Raw genomic sequence first — 18,531 nt, forward strand, 5'->3', positions numbered from 1 at the left:
ACTGTTACATGCTGCTACAGGAGGGACCAGGGGAGAGAGAGGAAAAAACCAGAAAAAAACCCCTGGCATTTAGATGTGTGGGAAGACTATCTCACAAGCAAGCTTAGGTGAGCAATGCATCTTTATGCTATCCTTGGACAAGGCTTCCCTTGGGGAAGTCCTGCTGTGTTGTCCAGCCTGGGGCATCTTTCTGCAGCTCCTAGTGCTGAGTCAAGCTGCAGGTGTGTTGGGAGAGACACAGTGGCTGGGGCAGAAAAGCAGGTGCTGCCTTGGGGGCTACCATGGGGTGTGGGTCACACCTGGCTTATGCTTTGCCCTTTCTCCCAGGGACTGTGTGGCCCTGTGCTTCCTCAACAGTGGCACCAGCTTTGTGGCTGGCTTTGCCATTTTCTCCATCCTGGGCTTCATGGCAGAGGAGCAGGGTGTGCCCATCGCCGAGGTGGCCGAGTCAGGTGAGTGCAGACCCTGCTGGGATGGGCTGTGGGGGTGCTGCCACATGTGCCCCAGTGACTGGGGGATGCCTGCAGCTGCAGGTTCCTATCCCTTGCTCTCTGTCTCCAAAAAGCAGGCAGAAATAAGTACAAATGAGTACACACTCATGAAGTACTGAGATGCAGTAGCTGTGGTTTGAGCCTAATAAAAACTGCCTCTGTTGATGAGGGCTGGGGTTAGGCAGCTGCTCTCTCTTGTGGGGAGGGTGCTGAGGTGACTGCATGGCATATGCCCAGGCTTGTGCTGTGCTCCCTGGGCTGTCTTCCCCTGGCTCCCAGTCCTTGCAGCAGTGAAACAGCCAGAGGTTGCTGTGTCCTCTTACCTCCCTTCCTGCTTCTCCTTCCCTGAGTTCCATGCACAGCACAGGCTTTACTGCAGTGACAGCAGCATGGCCACAAGCTGTGCCTTGGCTGGGTGGCTGTCTCAGGCAGGTCTGAGCTGTGCTGTGCTGTGCTGCTGCTGTGCATTGCTCTGAAAGCCCTTCTCCCTGCAGGGCCTGGCCTGGCATTCATCGCCTACCCTCGGGCTGTGGTCATGCTGCCCTTCTCCCCACTCTGGGCCTGCTTCTTCTTCCTGATGGTTGTTTTGCTGGGACTGGACAGCCAGGTAAAGCTGCAGGACAGAGTGATTCCCTACCAGACAAAAGCCACTCCCTCTTCAGGACAGGCTTCAACTTGGCTGAGGGGGAGCCAGTGGGGCTGGGAAGCTGGTCAGGATGGGCTGACAGAGGTGGGATGTCTGCTTTTTTGCAGTTTGTCTGTGTGGAGAGTCTTGTGACAGCTCTTGTGGACATGTACCCCACCATCTTCCGCAAGAAGAACCGCCGGGAGACCCTCATCCTGCTGGTCTCCATCCTCTCATATCTGGTTGGCTTGGTGATGCTCACAGAGGTATTTTGGGCTCAGCAGCACCTGTATGGTGCTTGACAGGACACAGTGGAACCTGGTGGATGGTGAGGTCTGCTCTGGGGCCAAGAGCTTGCTGCTGAGTCCAATCCTGCTGCCCTGGGCCTGCCCTTCTCATGCCATTCATGTTCTCCCTTTCAGCCCTTATCCCCTGTGCCAGTCACAGTCCTGATACTTCTCCTGCCATGACTCATACCTGGAGCTCTGGACAGCCAATGTTTTGGTTATAAAATTGTCTTGACACAGACCAAACCTTTATAGCTGTAGTCTGTAGCATGGGAAGGGGAGTGCCCTTGTCCATCTGTTTCTTCCTGAATGGAATTACAGGAGCACTTGCTATAAGGAAACTTACCAGGTCTGGAGTGCACCCCTTATCTATTATACTGATATGCTCTTTATTATCCTTGTGATTAATTGCCTGGGAGCTAAACTGTTGTCATTTAAAACTTTTAACTCTGCCTAGCAATATACATGTGAGAATTGATGCTGCCTGAATGCTCTTGGCATTTTCTGTTATAATTTGGACACAGCTTTTGGAAAAGCTATCTCTGATACCGTATGTGCAACATCATGCCACAGGCCATTTTGTAGGCAGCCCTGCAGACCTGGGCAGTGAAACAGCCAGGCTGCTTGCAGTTATTTCCTTCTGCAAACTGGGACTTTAAAGTCAGATGGATTGTGTATCTTAAAGGGGGTTTCCATCTTCACTCCCAGCTACAAGAGCTGCCTAGGTTTTGTCTTCTGCAATATCACAATAATCTCTGGCAGTCAGTTGCCATCTGCTGTGCTGCCCTGCATTGAAATGAGGGGTTGCAGAGATTCCTGAGAGCAGCAGGGTGGCTGCATGTCTCTGTCAGGCCTTGGGCACAAGGGTATGCCTTTTCTGTAGGCTAAAACTGTGTCCCAGAGAGGGAGGTGCCTCCAGCTCAGGGAAAGATGCTGAGTTTGTTTCCTGCTCTGGCTGTAGCTCTTTGCCTGATTCCTCTCCCTTCTCTCACCTTGCTGCCCACTTGGGTCTTCCCAGGGTGGGATGTATGTCTTCCAGCTCTTTGATTACTATGCTGCCAGTGGCATGTGCCTGCTCTTTGTGGCCATCTTTGAGACTCTCTGCATCGCCTGGGTCTATGGTGAGTATGAACTAGGGGGGGTCCACAGCTCTGGCCTCTCATGGTCTTGTCTGGTTCATTCTCAAAATGCTGGTTGGTATCTCAACTTGGTAATTGATTCACAGTGCAAGGCAGAATCTAAACTTTTGCCTTGGTGCCCCTGGACTCAGCTGGCAGGGACCTCCTCACAGGAACACCCTGGGGGATCTGCTTGGCAGATATCCCCTGCATGTTCCTATGTGCTCCTGCTTTTGAGACCCTCTTTCCTTGGGGAATTGGTGCTGTCTGAAAAATCTTTTCTCAACCTGTGTTCAGACAGCTGGAGATTGAAACATTTTTGAGAGCCCTCTCAGTCTTGACAGTCAGCAGGTATGGGTAAAAACCTGGGCTGAGGTCCTAGCCTTGGAGATGCTGAGAGGCTGGCCCTGCTGACCTACTGAGCTGTTTTGGGGGTATAGGAAGTTAGTCCAGGACAAAACTGACTACACTTGAGGAGCTTCCTGACCCAACTGCTGACTACACTGAGGCTATTGCACTTAAACAGTGGTGAAGCTGGACCCTGGACATGCAGACCCTGCTGCCCTCATTCCCTGGTGGCAGTGAGGGATCCCATCCTTGCCCTCTTCTGCAGGTGCTGAGCGTTTCTACGATAACATTGAAGACATGATCGGCTATCGGCCATGGCCCGTCATCAAATACTGCTGGCTTTTCATCACCCCTGCAGTCTGCATGGTGAGGACACACAGGAGGAAGATGGGCAGGGCTGGGTGCCTCTGAGATACAGACACCTGCATATATACAGAGGCATGTGCTTATGTATAGGGGGTTGTGTGACCTGGAGTAAGGGGACCTTTTGTTATTTGTGCTTGTAGCTTTGTGGGGCTCAACAATGGAGAGAGGCTCAGCTGTGACAGAGGTGTTTGCTGGTGGGGCAGGTTCCTTGATGCCATGACCAGTGTTGCCTGTGAGGGCTGTCCCAGCAAACCCTGTTCAACAGTGCCCTGAGGTGCTCCTTTTTACTATGAGTCTCTGTGCAGATATGTACTCACCAGGAAGAGCTCTCTTTGATCATCGTATTGATCTTTCTCTTTTTTTCTTGGTCTCTTTCACCTTGCCAGGCAACCTTCCTGTTTTCTCTGATCAAATACACCCCGTTGACATACAACAAGAAGTATGTGTACCCTTGGTGGGGAGACACCCTGGGCTGGCTGCTGGCGCTCTCCTCCATGGTGTGCATCCCTCTGTGGATTGTCTACAAACTCTCCACCATCAAAGGCTCCCTCAGAGAGGTGAGGTTGGTGCTCTGGGATCAGGGCATGGACTGTGCTTCTGTGTTGAACTCCAGCCCCGCAGCAGAATCATTTGTGTGTTGCAGGTTGATTAGCAAGGAGCCCAGAATAAATCACTTAAATGAGATAATTGCTATAACAGACCTTTTTTTTTAAGTTCTGCCTTGCTGGAGGCTGCTTCAAACTGGCTGCTGCTAGTTTTTCATTTCTTCTGTCTTTTCACAAGTACCACCAGGAAAAAGATCATTAGGTGGAGAGGATAAAGATGATCTCTATGCTGCCCTTAACTGAGGCTTGAGGAATTGCTTTGAGAAAGCTCCAGATCTCCTGAGAATTATGGTCAGCTGAGTTCACCAGTCTGTGCTGAGGCCATAGAGTTGGAATGGAGGAGAATTTGGAATTACAATCAGTCTTGGTGCTCTGGTTCTTTCCTGCTTTCAGAGTGATGCATTGCTGGTGTCCCTGTAATACACTGGAGGAGCAGGGAGCTAGAAAACCAGCTCCAGATGAGCATCCCATTGCTGCCACAGGGTGATTTCCCTGACGCCACATGATTTCAGAGTGAGATTTCACAAACAGTCCTGAGCCCCCAGGATCTCTCTTTCCCTGTCTCCTGCCAGTGTTCAAGAATGGACAATGATCCCTGTGTCCAGCACAGACAGGGAGGAGTGGGAGCAGTTGCAGGGGCATGGCAAGGCTGCACAGCTTGATGTGGTGTGAGAGTAACCCCTTTTGAACTTGTTCCAGTTAAAGCCTATCCTGTGTGCACAGGCTCTGTGCTGATGGAGGGCATAACCTGGAGGTACTTGGTCATCAATCTCCCCTCAGACTGTTTTCTAGCCCTGGCCTGGAGCAAATGGAGGAAAGAGCTTTCCTGCCTTGTCCCTGTGTAAGATGTCTCATGTGCTCGGTGCTTGCTTTGGGACAAGTGGTTGGAAGATGAGTTTATCACCTCAGTTTCTGAAGTATTGACTGTGCTTATTTTGGACATCTCTGGCATTTAGGGACCAGATCTGCAGCTGGGCCTGGCTGGCTGAATGAAACCCAAGACTGGTAGGGGAGGGCCCAGGTCACTTTTTGTCCTTGCAGCTGTGTTAAGTCCTGGTCTTTGCTTTTCAGAGGTTCCGCCAACTCACCTGCCCACTTGAAGATTTGCCTTCCAGGCCAGGCACAGAACAGCCCCTTCCCTCCACCAGAGCTGGCCTCCTGATGCTGACAGAGCTCGAATCTCATTGCTAGGACCAGTGTGGCTCTCCCTCCCTCTCCCCAGGATGGTTTCTATACAGCGTTTGCCACCTGTTGGATAACACAAGGATTCTTCACTCGCCAAGAAGAGAGGGATTTCTGGGCTGAGCTCCCTTCTCTGGAAGATTTGAAAGGCTGAGGAAGAGGCTGTCGTGGAGATGGTCTGTGTGGAGTTAGCAATGCACCTTAATTCTCTCCCTGGAGAGAGCTCTAAACGGGCACATCAAGCACCAGTGTTCCTGAGCATCCCCAGGCTTCTGGTGGGCAGAAAGGAAGGACTGACCCTGGGGTAAAGAGTGTCAGAGTCTCAGAGCTGTGGCTCCAGTGTGGACTTTGGGAGCTTCTCCATCCATTCCATTAAATCTGTGTTTTTCCTGACTAGATCTGCTCTGTCTCTGTTTTGTCCCACTGACATTCCTTGCCAACAGCATTTTGGGTGAGATGTGTGTCAGCCGAGCTGTGCTGGGCATTCAGGTCTGGATGTCTGCTGCACAGTGATATGGGAAGGTGGCCAGAAGAGAGGAAGCTTTGTTAGGGTAGGAAGGAAAACAGGGAACAGTGGTTCAGAGGCTTCTCTAAGTGGTAGATATGGGGTATACCCTGGTGAAGTGCAATGCCACCTTCTGCTGGAGCCACTGCCAGCTCTCAGACAGAAGTGTCATTTGTCTGATGGGTCACTGGGCTGTTCTGGGGTCTATGAGGAGAATGTGGATTTGTGTTTTCTTCTTGCAAGTGTGGGATATGGGAAGCTCTCCCTTGCCTCTGCAGGTCTGTGTCTTTTTCCATGCTGACTGCCTTCCAGGTGCTGCGGAGCATCATTTCAGTTTTCCTGTGAATGGCAGAAGGGCTGAGTGCTGGAAACAGAACCCGCATGTTATGTCAACAAACAGGGCCCCTTGTTTCCAGGCTGTTTGGGTAAAAGAAATCAAACTCCAAGAGTTTGTGTTTTAAGTGCTGTAGCCCCAGCATCCGAGGAGGGCAGCCAGAGGACACGTAACCCTGGGAAGCTGGATGGCTCCCAGGAAACCCTGAGGAAGCCGGAGCGTGGACGGAGCTGAGCCAGCAGCCGGAGGCGCTCAGCTTCCCCAAGCACACGAGGTGGGCACCGCGCTACGGCGGGCAGACGAAGACGCGAATTCAAGCGAATTAGCGCTATCGGCGCCATTAACCACCAGGGGGCCCCAGGCCCTCAGCCTTGGCGGGCTGAGGGACGCCGGACCCTGAGGGGGCACCGGGCTCCTGAGGGGACGCCGGACCCTGAGGGGGCACCCGGGTGAGGGACACCGGGCTCCTGAGGGGGCACCCAGCTGAGGGGCGCCGGGTTCCTGAGGGGGCACCGGGCTCCTGAGGGGACACCGGACCCTGAGGGGGCACCCGGGTGAGGGACGCCGGGCTCCGAGGGCACCCAGCTGAGGGGCGCCGGGCTCCTGAGGGGGCACCCGGGTGACGGACACCGGACCCTGAGGGGGCACCCGGCTGAGGGGCGCCGGGCTCCGAGGGCACCCGGGTGAGGGACGCCGGACCCTGAGGGGGCACCCGGGTGAGGGACGCCGGACCCTGAGGGGGCACCCGGGTGAGGGACGCCGGACCCTGAGGGGGCACCCGGGTGAGGGACGCCGGACCCTGAGGGGGCACCCGGGTGAGGGACGCCGGACCCTGAGGGGCACCGGGCTCCTGAGGGGACACCGGGCCCCTGAGGGGGCACCCGGGTGAGGGGCGCCGGGCTCCGAGGGCATGGGGACCCCGCCATCCTCCTCCCCTTCATTCCCGGTGCTCTGTGGAGGTTTTCTCTGAGGACATCTGCCTCCCACAAGGAGCGGTGATCTCAGAACGCTGCCCCTGGCTGAGGGGCGCCGGGCCCTGACGGCGCCGTGACCCGGCCATCCTCTAAATCCTTGAGGGGTGTAGTTCTCTAGGCAATAACAAGTTCCCGAGTTTGGTTTTCGTGGCCTTAGTTTCCCCTAGTTTAGTGTTCTTGGAGCCTGGAAGCCTGAGATGGGACACAGGGCTGTATGGAAAGGAGTTACAGACTTTTGCTCCTGGAGGCTGTGAAACTCTGGTGAGCACCAGGGGCTGAGGGGATTTGCTGCTGGGAGCAAGTACCACCAGGAAAAAGGTCATTAGATGGAGAGGATAAAGATGATCTCCAGCTGCCCTTAACTGAGGCTTGAGGAATTGCTTTGAGAAAGCTCCAGATCCCCTGAGAATTATGGTCAGCTGAGTTCACCATAGAGAACTATGCTGAGGCCATGGAGTTGGAATGGAGGAGAATTTAGAATTCCAATCAGTCTTGGTGCTCTGGTTCTTTCCTGCTTCAGAGTGATGCATTGCTGGTGTCCCTGTAATACACTGGAGGAGCAGGGAGCTAGAAAACCAGCTCCAGATGAGCATCCCATTTCTGCCACAGCTCATGATTTCAGGGTGAGGTTTCACAAACAGTCCTGAGCCCCCAGGATCCCTCTCTTTCCCTGTCTCCTGCCATTGTTCAGCAATGTGCCCCTGACCCTTGTGTCCAGCACAGACAGGGAGGAGTGGGAGCAGTTGTAGGGACAAGGCTGCACAGCTTGATGTGCTATGACTGGCTGCATGCACAGCCATGCCCCCTTGGTAGGTCTGCACCCCCTACATCAAAATCTCAAGTTTCTGCATGCATCCCTCCCTGCCTCTGGAGAACACTGGGAAGTTGGGAGCTCAACTGGTTGCCACAATTTTCATGGTCAGCCTCAAAGCTTCAGAGCTCCAGATTCCCCTGTTACTACTGTGCTTCATGCATGAGCTAAGAGTAGTAAAGAAGTGAGAAATTCAGGAAAAGCCCCTTTTGGAAGAGATCCACAATGTGATGGAAGATGGAGCCAACCAGCTGCCCTGCCACTTGGACATGGAACTGACTGGTAAAAATTATTTCTTGAAAGGAGAGAACTGAGTTCAATACAGAAGTTTTAGCAACAGATATTTTTATTCATGTAATTTTAACCTTAAACAGAATTATACTTTCATTTTCCAGTAATATCTATAAGAGGTTTGTCCCACTGGGAAGTTATTTTAACCATAATAGAAAACAGTAGTTGTCCGCAGCTATCTCTAAAATCTGGCTGATATAAAAGTCAGCTTGGCTGCATGTAGGCAAAATGTGAGTTTGCTGAAAAGCTTTTGACTTGCTTTGTTTCAAAATAGACTGGTGTTCAGTGAATTGGGCATGTGGTTTATTGATCTGGTTATATATGAGCCAGGACATTTCCCAAGCCTATGTTCTTATGTGACCCAATTGCTGTAAAGCTTTGGATGAGCTAGACAGGTCAGATAAGCAAGAGAACCAAAGGTTTTGCTGAATACTCTTAAATAAGTGTCTGATTTCTGACATGACTTTAAGCAAAGTATTAGACTTGACACCTGGCTTGAGATATAAATCAAGTATGTTCTATCTTTCTCATTGAAAAGGTTGGTGGACCAAATCTGAAATTAATTTGAAATTTCCAGACATGACATTTTTTTTCACAGCACTTTTAAGACCCCATGCTTAAAAAGAATTTTTGGTGAAATTCAGAATGTGCCAATTTCAGCATATAGTGATTTGGAATATGGTGAAAGGGATTTTCATTGCATTCAAGATTAGCATTGCAGTCTGTGGAATTTGCTATACTTTTGCCAGCTGGGGAGATGCTGTTCTACCTTTAGACAAGAAGTGTGTGGTCATTGCATATTTCCCACCTTCAGAATCCAAAACATACAAACTATCCCAAGAATCCAACCCCATTACTTATTGGATAACAGGCATGAGATTAAAAAGCCCTTTTTTTTTTTTTCATGGATTGTTTTGTAGTGGTGATCATGGTTTTTTGGTTTGTTTGACTTTGATTTTGATTTTCATTTTGTTTGTTTGGTTGATTTTTTGTTTGTTTTTTTTCAAATGGGAAGTTCACCTAAAAATAAAGAAGTCCCTGAGATTCTGCCCCAGGTCATTGTTGCTTGGAAAGGATGACCTGTCCATCCACCTGTCCATGAAAACCAGGCTCTACTTTTCCCTTTTTGTGTCTGTGGTACCTGGGGAGAAAATTCAGCTTTCCTTGTCCATGGATGGAGATGCTTACACAGGGCAGGGGAGAGACTTCAGATCTCAGGGACAGACCCATGAGAGCATGGAGAGCATCCCAAATCCTGAGATGTTTGAGCAGACATTTCTTTTTCCTTCTGCCTTTGGTGGTAACTACAAGGCAGTTTTCCATGGCTAGTGCAGGATGATGTATTGTGAGTCGTGTTGCACATTTTGGTGACAAGAAAAGTGGATGTGATGGATGCCATGGTGCATAAATGGAGAGAACAGAGTAAGATGATGTTCACTTTTGGGATACATAATCCTGTGAAGCAGAGATCCCCAAATAATGTGGTAAGTGTGTCCTATGGGTGGGTGTAAATGAGCATATCCCACAGAGCAGGGCATTTGGCTGAGCCCTTGTGTGCTAACATGGTTAGCTGCCTGCCAGAGGGGATCTGCATGGAGCAGATAAGGGAAGTATGTGTAGGGGAGCACAGAGGCACACTGGAGTAGCTGTTACTTCCAAGAAGTTACCAGTGGGTTTTTTATCCCTGTCTCCATCTGACCTGCCCAGAGTTGCAGCACCTTGGTGCAGCAGCTGCAGGCGCCTCTCTGTGTCTCCATCTGACCTTGCCTTTGTGTCCTTGTGCCCTGTGCATCCGGGGTGTTTGCTGTCACATGTGCCACAACAGCAGGCTCAGCTGCCCTGAGGGAGCAGGCAGGGAAAGCAGGAGCAAACAGGCACATACCCATGTGTCCTCTGCCTGCTTTTGTTCTGTGATCCTCTTGGTCTCTGATGTGCAGCTCACAGAGGCTGCTAGACTATAGATGTCTCCCCAGCAGTGCCAGTCCTCCCTCCTGACCACCTTTATTGCTGACACTGGGTTCCTACACAATTTTTTCCATACCAGGGATGCTGTGAAATAGGGGATGTCTCACCCTGCCTGTACTTTCACAGATAAAGGCTGCTGGCAGCCTCCTCCTCCCTGGGAGCCCAGCACAGGAGTGGTGCTGTGGCTGCTGGAGCCCATCAGGGTTCTGTAGGGCCTCATTAGCTCTTGTTGCTTTGGTTATGTTCACTTGTGATTAGTTACAGTGAAACTGTTGTCAGAAGTCACAGGCTTACTCAAGCAGAAATTAGCCATAAACATGAAAAATAAATTATACCAATGCCTAGGGAAAATCCCCTGCAAACATAGTGTTCAGTCAGCAAGGCACGTTCTGAGCCAAAGAAGCAGCAGTGTTGTGCCCACGGGGCAATCAGCATTTCTTCTATTCTGTTAGCAAAAGTGTTAAAAGATGGGATTAATCTGGACAAAAGAGGGCAGGGGTGGTTTCTCCTGCAGGTGGCTCAGCAAGGGGGGCAGCCAGGGCTGCAGGCTTCACTGTGTCTAACAACCCCAGAGAGGCCTCTGCAGCCTCTGATGTTTGTAAAGCACAGTTTGGATTCATTCACAGGGTGTCATGCTGACAGACCTCTCCCAGAATCTGGGCAAGGGGGAGACTTCACTCGTTTTGGCTTGAAGCCTTGAGCCTTGCTGGCTCAGGGGCCCAGGGCTCACTGCTGCCAGGGAGCGTGGCCCTGGCGTGGGCTGAGCTTGGCAGCCTCCTCCTCTGGGCTGGCTCCTCAGCAGGCATGTCAGAGCTGCCTGAAAGGGTGGGGACACTCAGATAATGGGAAAAGCCAGTGTGTGTTCTGAGAAAATAAATGCTAAAAGGAGAGGCAAGAGGGCACTGCCAGCTGGCAGGTGTTGAGCAGGATAGGGAGGAGGACACCTTTGAGGAGGTATGGGGCAGATCTGAGCTTGGGGGCAAAGGCTGAGTTCTGGTCCCCAGCTGCCCAGAGCCTTGCAGGTTGAGGGAATCTGGTCCTTTCAAAGAGAATTTTCAGAGCCCACATCATGGGGTGACCTGCAGTCAGATTGTCACATCATTTAGCAGCCCTGTCCCACCTACACAGCTGCTCAGCCCAGAGTGCCTGCTCAGGGCTAACTCTGCCAGTGAAGCTGCCAGCTGGTGGTCAGGGAGTGCATCACCCCTTTCCTTGCTCTCTCCTGGGAGGGGACTGAGCACAGTCTGTAGCCCACCAACTGAGCTGCTCAGTGGTTTTTGCTTTTCAGTGTGGGTCATCACACCAGTGAAATCCCTCACATGGAAGCTGGGGTGATGAGATAAATGTGCCCCTGCCCATAGCATGATTTTAAAGCCGTGTGAATAGTTTGGAATAGTGGCAAACCCTGAAGCCTGAGTGTAACTTCTGGTACTTTCCAGGCTAGCAAAAGGAAATAGCCTTTTTTTTTTTTTTCCCCTCCTGGAGAATGATTTTCACACATAGCTGGATAAAGTTTTCATTTAGGTTGACTTTCTTCTTGTTTTACCTTAATGTCACAGGTCATTTCCCATCTACATCTTTGCAAAACCCCTGCAATGTTCCTGTGAAACACTTCAGTATGGATAAATCAAGTTTTTTAGGTCAGCTCTGCTTACCTAGGCTTATCACAATCCCCTTTTCATATCTGGATAACCTCTATTGCACCTATTCCTCAGTTGTGCTGGGTCACGCCAATCCTCTGTGACAGGACAGGCAGTGGCACTGTTTCCCACTGAGGGGCTGAGAAATGCTCCTCTGGTGAGTCCACACACAGCTGAGCATGTGTTGGATATGTCCCATGTTCCCTCCTCCATGCTGCTTTGGTTTGACCACATGGGTGCATGATAAGGTCAATAGGAATTTGGCAGGCACATTAACAGATAAAGCAAAAGATAAGAGTGATAGCATTAAACACAGCCATTAGAAAAAGAGAAAAGCTGAGCTGAAGTGTCTTGAGAAAAATGGTGTAACTGGAATGCCTGCTACTGGTGTTGGTCATGGGAAACTCTGGAGAAGTTTCATCAGGGCTGAGACGGATACAAAGAAAGCTGCCAGGACAAAACCACAGAGGGATTGCTCACTTCTAGTGAGCACCCAGCCACTATAAAGACTCCAGCAGTGTCTCTCCTTGCTGACAGAGCTCTGTCCCATGAGCTGTGTTTGTGTTCTCAGCATATGGCACAGGCATGGAGAGGGCTGCATGACCCCAGAGCAAATGTTCTTCACCCATGTCCTTCGTCTTTTGTTCCACCTGTCTGATGGTGTTGGTGTTGGTGAGACTTGAGCTTGGCCACAGAAGGTTTAATGTAATGCTCTGTGGAGATTCCTTCTGGATGTTTGTAGGATGACATTGATGGATGCCCCTACCCCAGTAAAGTGGTGGAGCCCTAGAACAGCAGGAATATGTGGCAGCCAGCCTGGGTCATGCTGTGGGGTTTGCAAGGGGAGAGTTCCTGTCCTGCAGAGATCAAGAGGACATGGAGTTACTCCCTGACTGCTGCAGTTGATATTTACAAATTCTGGGCCTTTACCCTATCTGCCTGTGGCTGCTTTCTCATCTTGCTTTCTTGTCAGGGCCACAGTTCAAGGTCTGGAGAGGTGCATGCTCTGAGGGAATAGGGGAGAAAGTTCTGCCCTGATGCACCTCCCTTCCCTACGTCCCACCACCCACACATGAGCTGGGTGATAATTTGATGGGGGAAGGGGTGGGACAGGAGGAGGAGAGAGCGTTGCCTCTGCCTTAACTCTTGCTGTATCTCTTTGGCACTCAGTGGATTCCCTGCCTGGACTCCAGTAGGACGGGAGGGGCTTGCCTGGGGGAGGCCTGCGCTGGGTTCAGGTGAGTTGGGCGTTTGCATGTTGAACAGATCTGGCTGGATGTGTCACCCTGGCAGTGCCAGTGACTTCTGTCCTCCCACAGCCAGCTGCTGTATGCCAGCTGCTTGCCGAGCTCTGGAGAGCAGGCCAGCAAATCTGCAAGGGCAAAATCTTCCCAACGTTAAACACAAAAGCAGGATGGAAAATAAGGAGCAAATAATCAATTTGGATCAACTCAGAGAAGAGGCTTTTCTTTCAGTAGTTCCTTTTGGAAGAGGAAAGGACAGCCTGAGATGCTGCACAGGGAGTGCCAGGAAGCTGAGATCAGAGATGCCTGAAGGATGGGTAATTGATACTGAAGGTTGTGGCAGCAGAGAGAAAGGGAGAGAATGATAGATAAGTACTCAGACAGCAGAAAGATTGAGAAGAGAGGCATCAGTGAGCAAGACAGGGACAGGGATGAAGGGCAGAGATGGCTGGTTGATGATAGGTACAGGAGCCAAGGCACTAGGACTGGAGTAGGCTGTAGGCATTTCAGCCACTGCTAGCATGAATCCTCTCCTCCTGTGCTGCTCTGCAGAGGGTGCTGAACCCAGTGCATTGACTTGGGGGCTGCAATTTTAAAAGATGTGACTGGCAGTACATTTCGTGTTCTTCTTGCTCCTGAGGTTTCATCAGATTTGTTCCTGTAGGGATGAGGCAGGGAGACAGCACAGTTTCTGCTAAACTCTTGGGATCTGTGGGCATATTTGTGGACAAATGCAGGCAGAACACATGAGGGTTTTGTAACACCTGATCTGTGTCTTCTTAAATCAACAGTGCTTTTAAAGTAATCACTACTAATCAGAGTTTTCATCTCATGCCAGTGGAAATGCCATTGCTCTAGTTTTTCCTCTTTGACAGCTGCTGATACAAGAGGCTGAACCTTGGACCTGACCTTTGCAGCTCTGCAACAGCCCAGCTTTTCTGGATTCATGGTTGCAGATTGGTCCTTGCAGAGGGCAGGCTAAGAGCACTAGAGGAAAGTTTGGATGCCCCAGGCTGGAGAGCACCTACCTGGCCTCTTGGAGGGTGCAGGTGGGATGCAATCCCACCACATCACAATGTGGAATTATGTCAGAAACTGCTGGAAAACACTTAAGGCCTGCCCAGGGTCTGACATGGGGTGCTGGGCTTGTGCAGGGCTGAGCAGGGAGCACAGTGTGGGGACAATCACGGCAGGGAGCACCTGTGGCCCTGCTCTGCTGCTCCATGCTGGCCACATACGTGTCTGTGCTGAGGGACATGCTGTTGGCTCCCCTCAGCCTCCCTGCAGGGAAGCATAAGGAGATGCATTATACCTCAACCTTGTCTGGCTTCTGGAAGTGTCTTGCTTGAGTGCTCTTCCCCTGTGCTCCCTGCTTCTCATCACTGACAGCAAGTGTCCCCAGGCTGTGCTTTTGGGAGGTCAGGCAGAGTGTGCCTTCCTGGAGGAGTTTAGACACAAGTACCTAGGGCAGTGGGATGCCAAATCCATGTGCTGCTCTCCCACCTCTGAACCACTGGCTGCAGTGCTGGCTCCTCTGCTCTGTTTTGTTACCCCACTCTTCCCTCAGCCCTCACCCCAGCTGCAGGGATGGCAGCAGGTGGCCAAGCAGGGCTGGGGGCTGGCAGCCTCCATCTCTTCATCTGACCTGCCCAGGGCTGCTGGCTTGTGTCTTGCTCCATGAAGCTGGTGCCCCAGAGAGGTGGCAGCCCTGTAGGCATCCTGCAGACTCTGTCCTGTCCCTGTGGAGCACTTCTGGGCTGTGCCACAGGTCACTGCCCCACTGTGCAAGGGACCTGTTTGCAGAGTGGGTGCTGGAGCAGAGTGGCTTTCACCCTCTGTGCCATTCACCTGTCCTGCTCCTCCAGCCAGTGACAGCAGCTGTGCTGGCCACACGCTTTGGCTGCACACAAGGACCTCTGAGCCAGCCTGATGCAGCCCCAGGACTTTGGCCAGACAGCTGCAGCCATTGGGTAGGTGGCTCTAGGGGCTCCACTGGGGCCTGGCTGGATCTGTGTCTGTACCAGACCTATTGCTGGTGCTCTGTAAGAAGAATGGATCCTGCTGTGGCTGGCCCTTCTGCTGTGTTGCACTAGATACAGCCAGACTATGGGCTGAGTGGAGGTCTTGAGATTACCTAGTTTGATACAAAGGCTGGTTTCTAGTTGTATTTGGACACCATTTATGAACTTCATCAGTTAGTCTTGGATTTTTCCTAGGCTAGAGAAAGAAACCACCTCTGTGTCTCTGTAGCCCAGAGCAGGGATGGTGATCCAAGGACACCAACAGAGACTGATTTGGCCATGGGAGCAACAGCCTCCATTGCTTTTAGCAAGAGATTTGCCACTGATCCTCAGGAAAGTCCATCCACTGTTAGGGGCTTCAGAGGGTCTCCTGTCCAGCAGCACAAGACAGAGCAGGACCCATTTGGCACCCTCCTGCACTGGGGATGTGTGCTCTGAAGGGTGATCCTCTATAATCCTGCATTTTGTATTGCAGATGTATGTGTCATCAGTGAACTCACTCATAAGGAGCTTGCTGAGTTCCTTATCTCACTCTCTCTGGTGTCAGTAAGTCGCAAACTCACTGACTGCACAAGCATTGCTCTTATTTCACACTGGAGAAAACACAAGTAGGATCTGATTCTTGTAACAGCCTCCTGTGCCTCATGAACCTTGTTGAATAGATGCTTTGAGAATACCCTGCAGCCCACAGAACCTAGAAGCTAATTAGAAACTGTAAAGAAGCCAACTGACTTTCAATTGCTTGAAATGAAAGGCATTTTAATTTTGACTTCTGTCCTGGAGTTGATCACTTTTTCTCTTTGTACATCTTTCCTTGCCTTTCTCTATTATGCAGCTGGAGTGAGCCATTCTCCAGCAGCATTCCCGTTTGGAAGCAGCTGTCTCTGCTCGTGTAGCTGCTCTCAGATTGCCTGGAAAGCACTTGCTTCCACTGCTAATGTTTTCTCGATGACCGATTCCAGTAGCAGCCCCCATGCACTAATTTAGCCGGCTTGGCTCCTGAAGCTGTGCCTTGGCACTGCCGTTCCTCGCTGATCCCCGATTTTCTGTCTCTGCTCTCCCAGACGCCCCCACCTCCTGCCATCAAAATGCAGCGCAGGATTTCAGCTGCCGACTGACTGCTGGCTCTGATTGCACAACCTGAGAATTTTCTGTGTCCTGCTCCTCCTTTTGTAACACAGCCCAGTCTTCTTGCTTCCTGATTCCTGCCTCCCCATTTTAAACTGCAGTTTATGTGCTTGGTTGCTGCTTGTTTCAAAATGAAACCAAGAAATATGAATGCACTGCAACTGTCTGCGTTATCACCTGTGATTCTGCATTCTGCAGTTCAAGCAGCACCCTCGAGTGTCCAAGGGTGCTTTAACATAAATGTAATCAGCTGCTTTTTAGAAACATTTCTGTCTTTTGTTCCCTTTGTTTCACCATTCCCTCTGGAGATTATTCTCATCCCATTTGCCTTATGATAAAAGAGCAAAAGAGGTCAAAGGGAGGATGTTAACTCCCAGCAGTAGGAACTCCTGTCTGACAGCAGTTGGGAACTGGCAGTAAGTTTGCAGGAAGAAAAGCTTTAGGAGAATTGCTATTGGTTTCTTTCTCTGGTGCCAAAACTCCAGGTGGCTTCTCTCATCTTTCTTGTCTTGCTCTTGTTCATTACCTCACCTGAGCAACTTTGAAAAAGCCCTTTTTTACTCTGAGAGAGGCTGAGATAGCACCATATTTTTCTTCAAATGACACTTTCTTTCTCCTCTTTTTTTAATTACTGCCTCTCCCCTTCAGTGGCATCTTGTTTCCAAACAAAGCCAAAAAATGCTGTTCTCCTTCATATCTGCATTGTGTGTTCAGCACAACGTAGGCAACCGCTGAGTGACCACAGTGCTTCAGAGATGTCCTTGGTTTTCCTTGCCCTTTGTGACCATGCTTGAAGGATCCCATGGTGGTAGGTGTGGGACAAACACAGTCCAGAATTTATGACCAAGGGGAGACTGTGTTGCCTCATTCAAATGTTCAAGAATGGAACTTGTTGCACTGGGTCTATGGTTGCCTGCATGCTGCCTGCTCTCTTTACAGGTCCTGCAGGAATCCAGGTGTATTCTTGTTTTCCTAGCAATAAATCTTATGGGGAAAAAATGTGGCTATCTCCATGCACCAAGTCTAGTACCAAATACTTTACCACTTCCTATGGAGCTGGAGAGTATAACAGACCACTGGTCATTTCTAGGAGGGCAAAAAATCGTCTCCTCCAAGCACTGAGGGCTGAAAATACAGCAGAGCACCTCTAGAAGAGACTGGTGAGGTCAGAGGGAGCTGAGGAGGTAATGTGGTGGTGGTAGTTGAGAGGGTCCAGGGGAGGGTTAGACTCTGGATTGCATAAAGGTGGCATTTTAGCAGCTGGGAAAACTTTATGGCAGAGGAAAATAAGAGGCTGGGAATGGAGTATTCACAGGACTTTTCTCCAAACTTTGATGAAGGAACAGCAGAAAAAGTGCAGGCGAGCAGTGAGGGGCACAGTCTTTGCTCCAAACTCATGTATTAAGGAGGGTGCAACCACAGGAAGAGGAAAGTGTTTGCCTGTTGGGGAGGATGTAACCCAGTAGGTGGCTGTGACTGCTGTGGGAGAACCAAATTGTTCCTAGCTGGAAACAAGAAGTTATTTGAGTCCCCATCTGGCCTAAGAACATATAGAGCAGGGGCACAGTAGGATTAAATGTTCAGGAGAAGAGCCAGGCAGTGTATGAATAGGCTTTCTCATAGAAACAGCAGGCAAAGCAGAGAGGGAAGTAGTGGGTATGTGCAATGTGCATGGCTTTGTCTGGGAAAGAAGTTGTGGTTCGTGCCATGAACGGCCAGAACTTTGGGCACCAGTTTAATCTACCATCTGTTCCCACTTGAAAAGGTTTGATTTCATAGCCAGTGTGCTTCCCCCTTTTTAAAATGGGAAAATGAATGCAGAAGTGCTGTGTCTCCCCTGCTGTTCTGTGTTTCTCCCAGCCATGTTACTTATTGCAGTGTCCCAACTTCTATCCTTCATGTTTGCCTATTCAGGAGTCAGAGGACAGGTAAAAAGTCCTGGTCCAGGTGTCCCTGAGGTGGAGGCTGGTGACAGAGTTGGGGCTGTGGGCTGACATACATTCCCTTCCAGGCCTAGGTGAGAAGAGGTGGTTCTCTGATTGTGACCTTTGCACCCATGTGTTAAACAGGTCTAGCAAAAATGAAAACACAAACATTAGCAGAAATAGGCTGGCTCTTAGATCCCCCTTACATTAAAAGAATAAAACCAAAGAATTATCTAGTCTTTTCCTGCCAGCTTCCTGGGACATCCTCAAAAAACCCAGATTTAAACATCACTGTACTTGATAATGTGCCCTGGACTGCAGCAAATTGGGATGTGCCAAGGACTGTGACAGATAAAACATGTCTCATTAAGTACGTGCTACTTTTTGTCTCGCATTTGACAGTACGTGGAGCTCTGCTCCTCTCAGAGATGGGGAGGCTGTGCTGCAGCATTGGAATGAACTGATTAGCCAGCTGGCAGGCCTTGCTGCAGGCAGGCAGGCAGTGGGGAGAAGGGTCTTGCTTGGGCTTCAGAAGCTGAGGAATGGCTAGCAGGAGGATGTAATGATTCCACATCCCAGTCCAACCCAGCAGAAGAGCAGAAGGGGGCAAATCTTGGACTGGAAGGACTGCTGAGCTACTGGGGAGCTGCAGGGCTGCAGCTGCAAGCCAG

General features: G+C 50.6%; 2 protein-coding genes across 5 annotated transcripts in view; both read left to right on the plus strand.

Moving 5' to 3' along the window:
- Positions 1-5,419, plus strand: part of SLC6A13 (solute carrier family 6 member 13) — a 31,892-nt gene extending 26,473 nt beyond the window's left edge. For both annotated transcript variants that reach the window (XM_056482273.1, XM_056482274.1), the window contains exons 10-16: positions 328-452; positions 986-1,098; positions 1,245-1,382; positions 2,422-2,524; positions 3,135-3,235; positions 3,622-3,792; positions 4,912-5,419. In XM_056482273.1, coding sequence (XP_056338248.1) covers positions 328-452; positions 986-1,098; positions 1,245-1,382; positions 2,422-2,524; positions 3,135-3,235; positions 3,622-3,792; positions 4,912-5,031 — 871 coding nt within the window. In that variant the 3' untranslated portion in view covers positions 5,032-5,419. The remainder of the gene's footprint in view (positions 1-327; positions 453-985; positions 1,099-1,244; positions 1,383-2,421; positions 2,525-3,134; positions 3,236-3,621; positions 3,793-4,911) is intronic.
- Positions 5,420-12,619: 7,200 nt separating this feature from the next.
- Positions 12,620-18,531, plus strand: part of SLC6A12 (solute carrier family 6 member 12) — a 34,672-nt gene continuing 28,760 nt past the window's right edge. The window contains exon 1 of one of the 3 annotated variants that reach the window (XM_056514585.1): positions 12,620-12,780. The gene's annotated coding sequence lies outside the window, so the exon portion shown is untranslated. The remainder of the gene's footprint in view (positions 12,781-18,531) is intronic. The other 2 variants (XM_056514590.1, XM_056514577.1) reach the window with 2 other exon arrangements.

This window comes from Oenanthe melanoleuca, chromosome 1A (genome assembly GCF_029582105.1).
Source record: "Oenanthe melanoleuca isolate GR-GAL-2019-014 chromosome 1A, OMel1.0, whole genome shotgun sequence".
NCBI lineage: Eukaryota > Metazoa > Chordata > Aves > Passeriformes > Muscicapidae > Oenanthe > Oenanthe melanoleuca.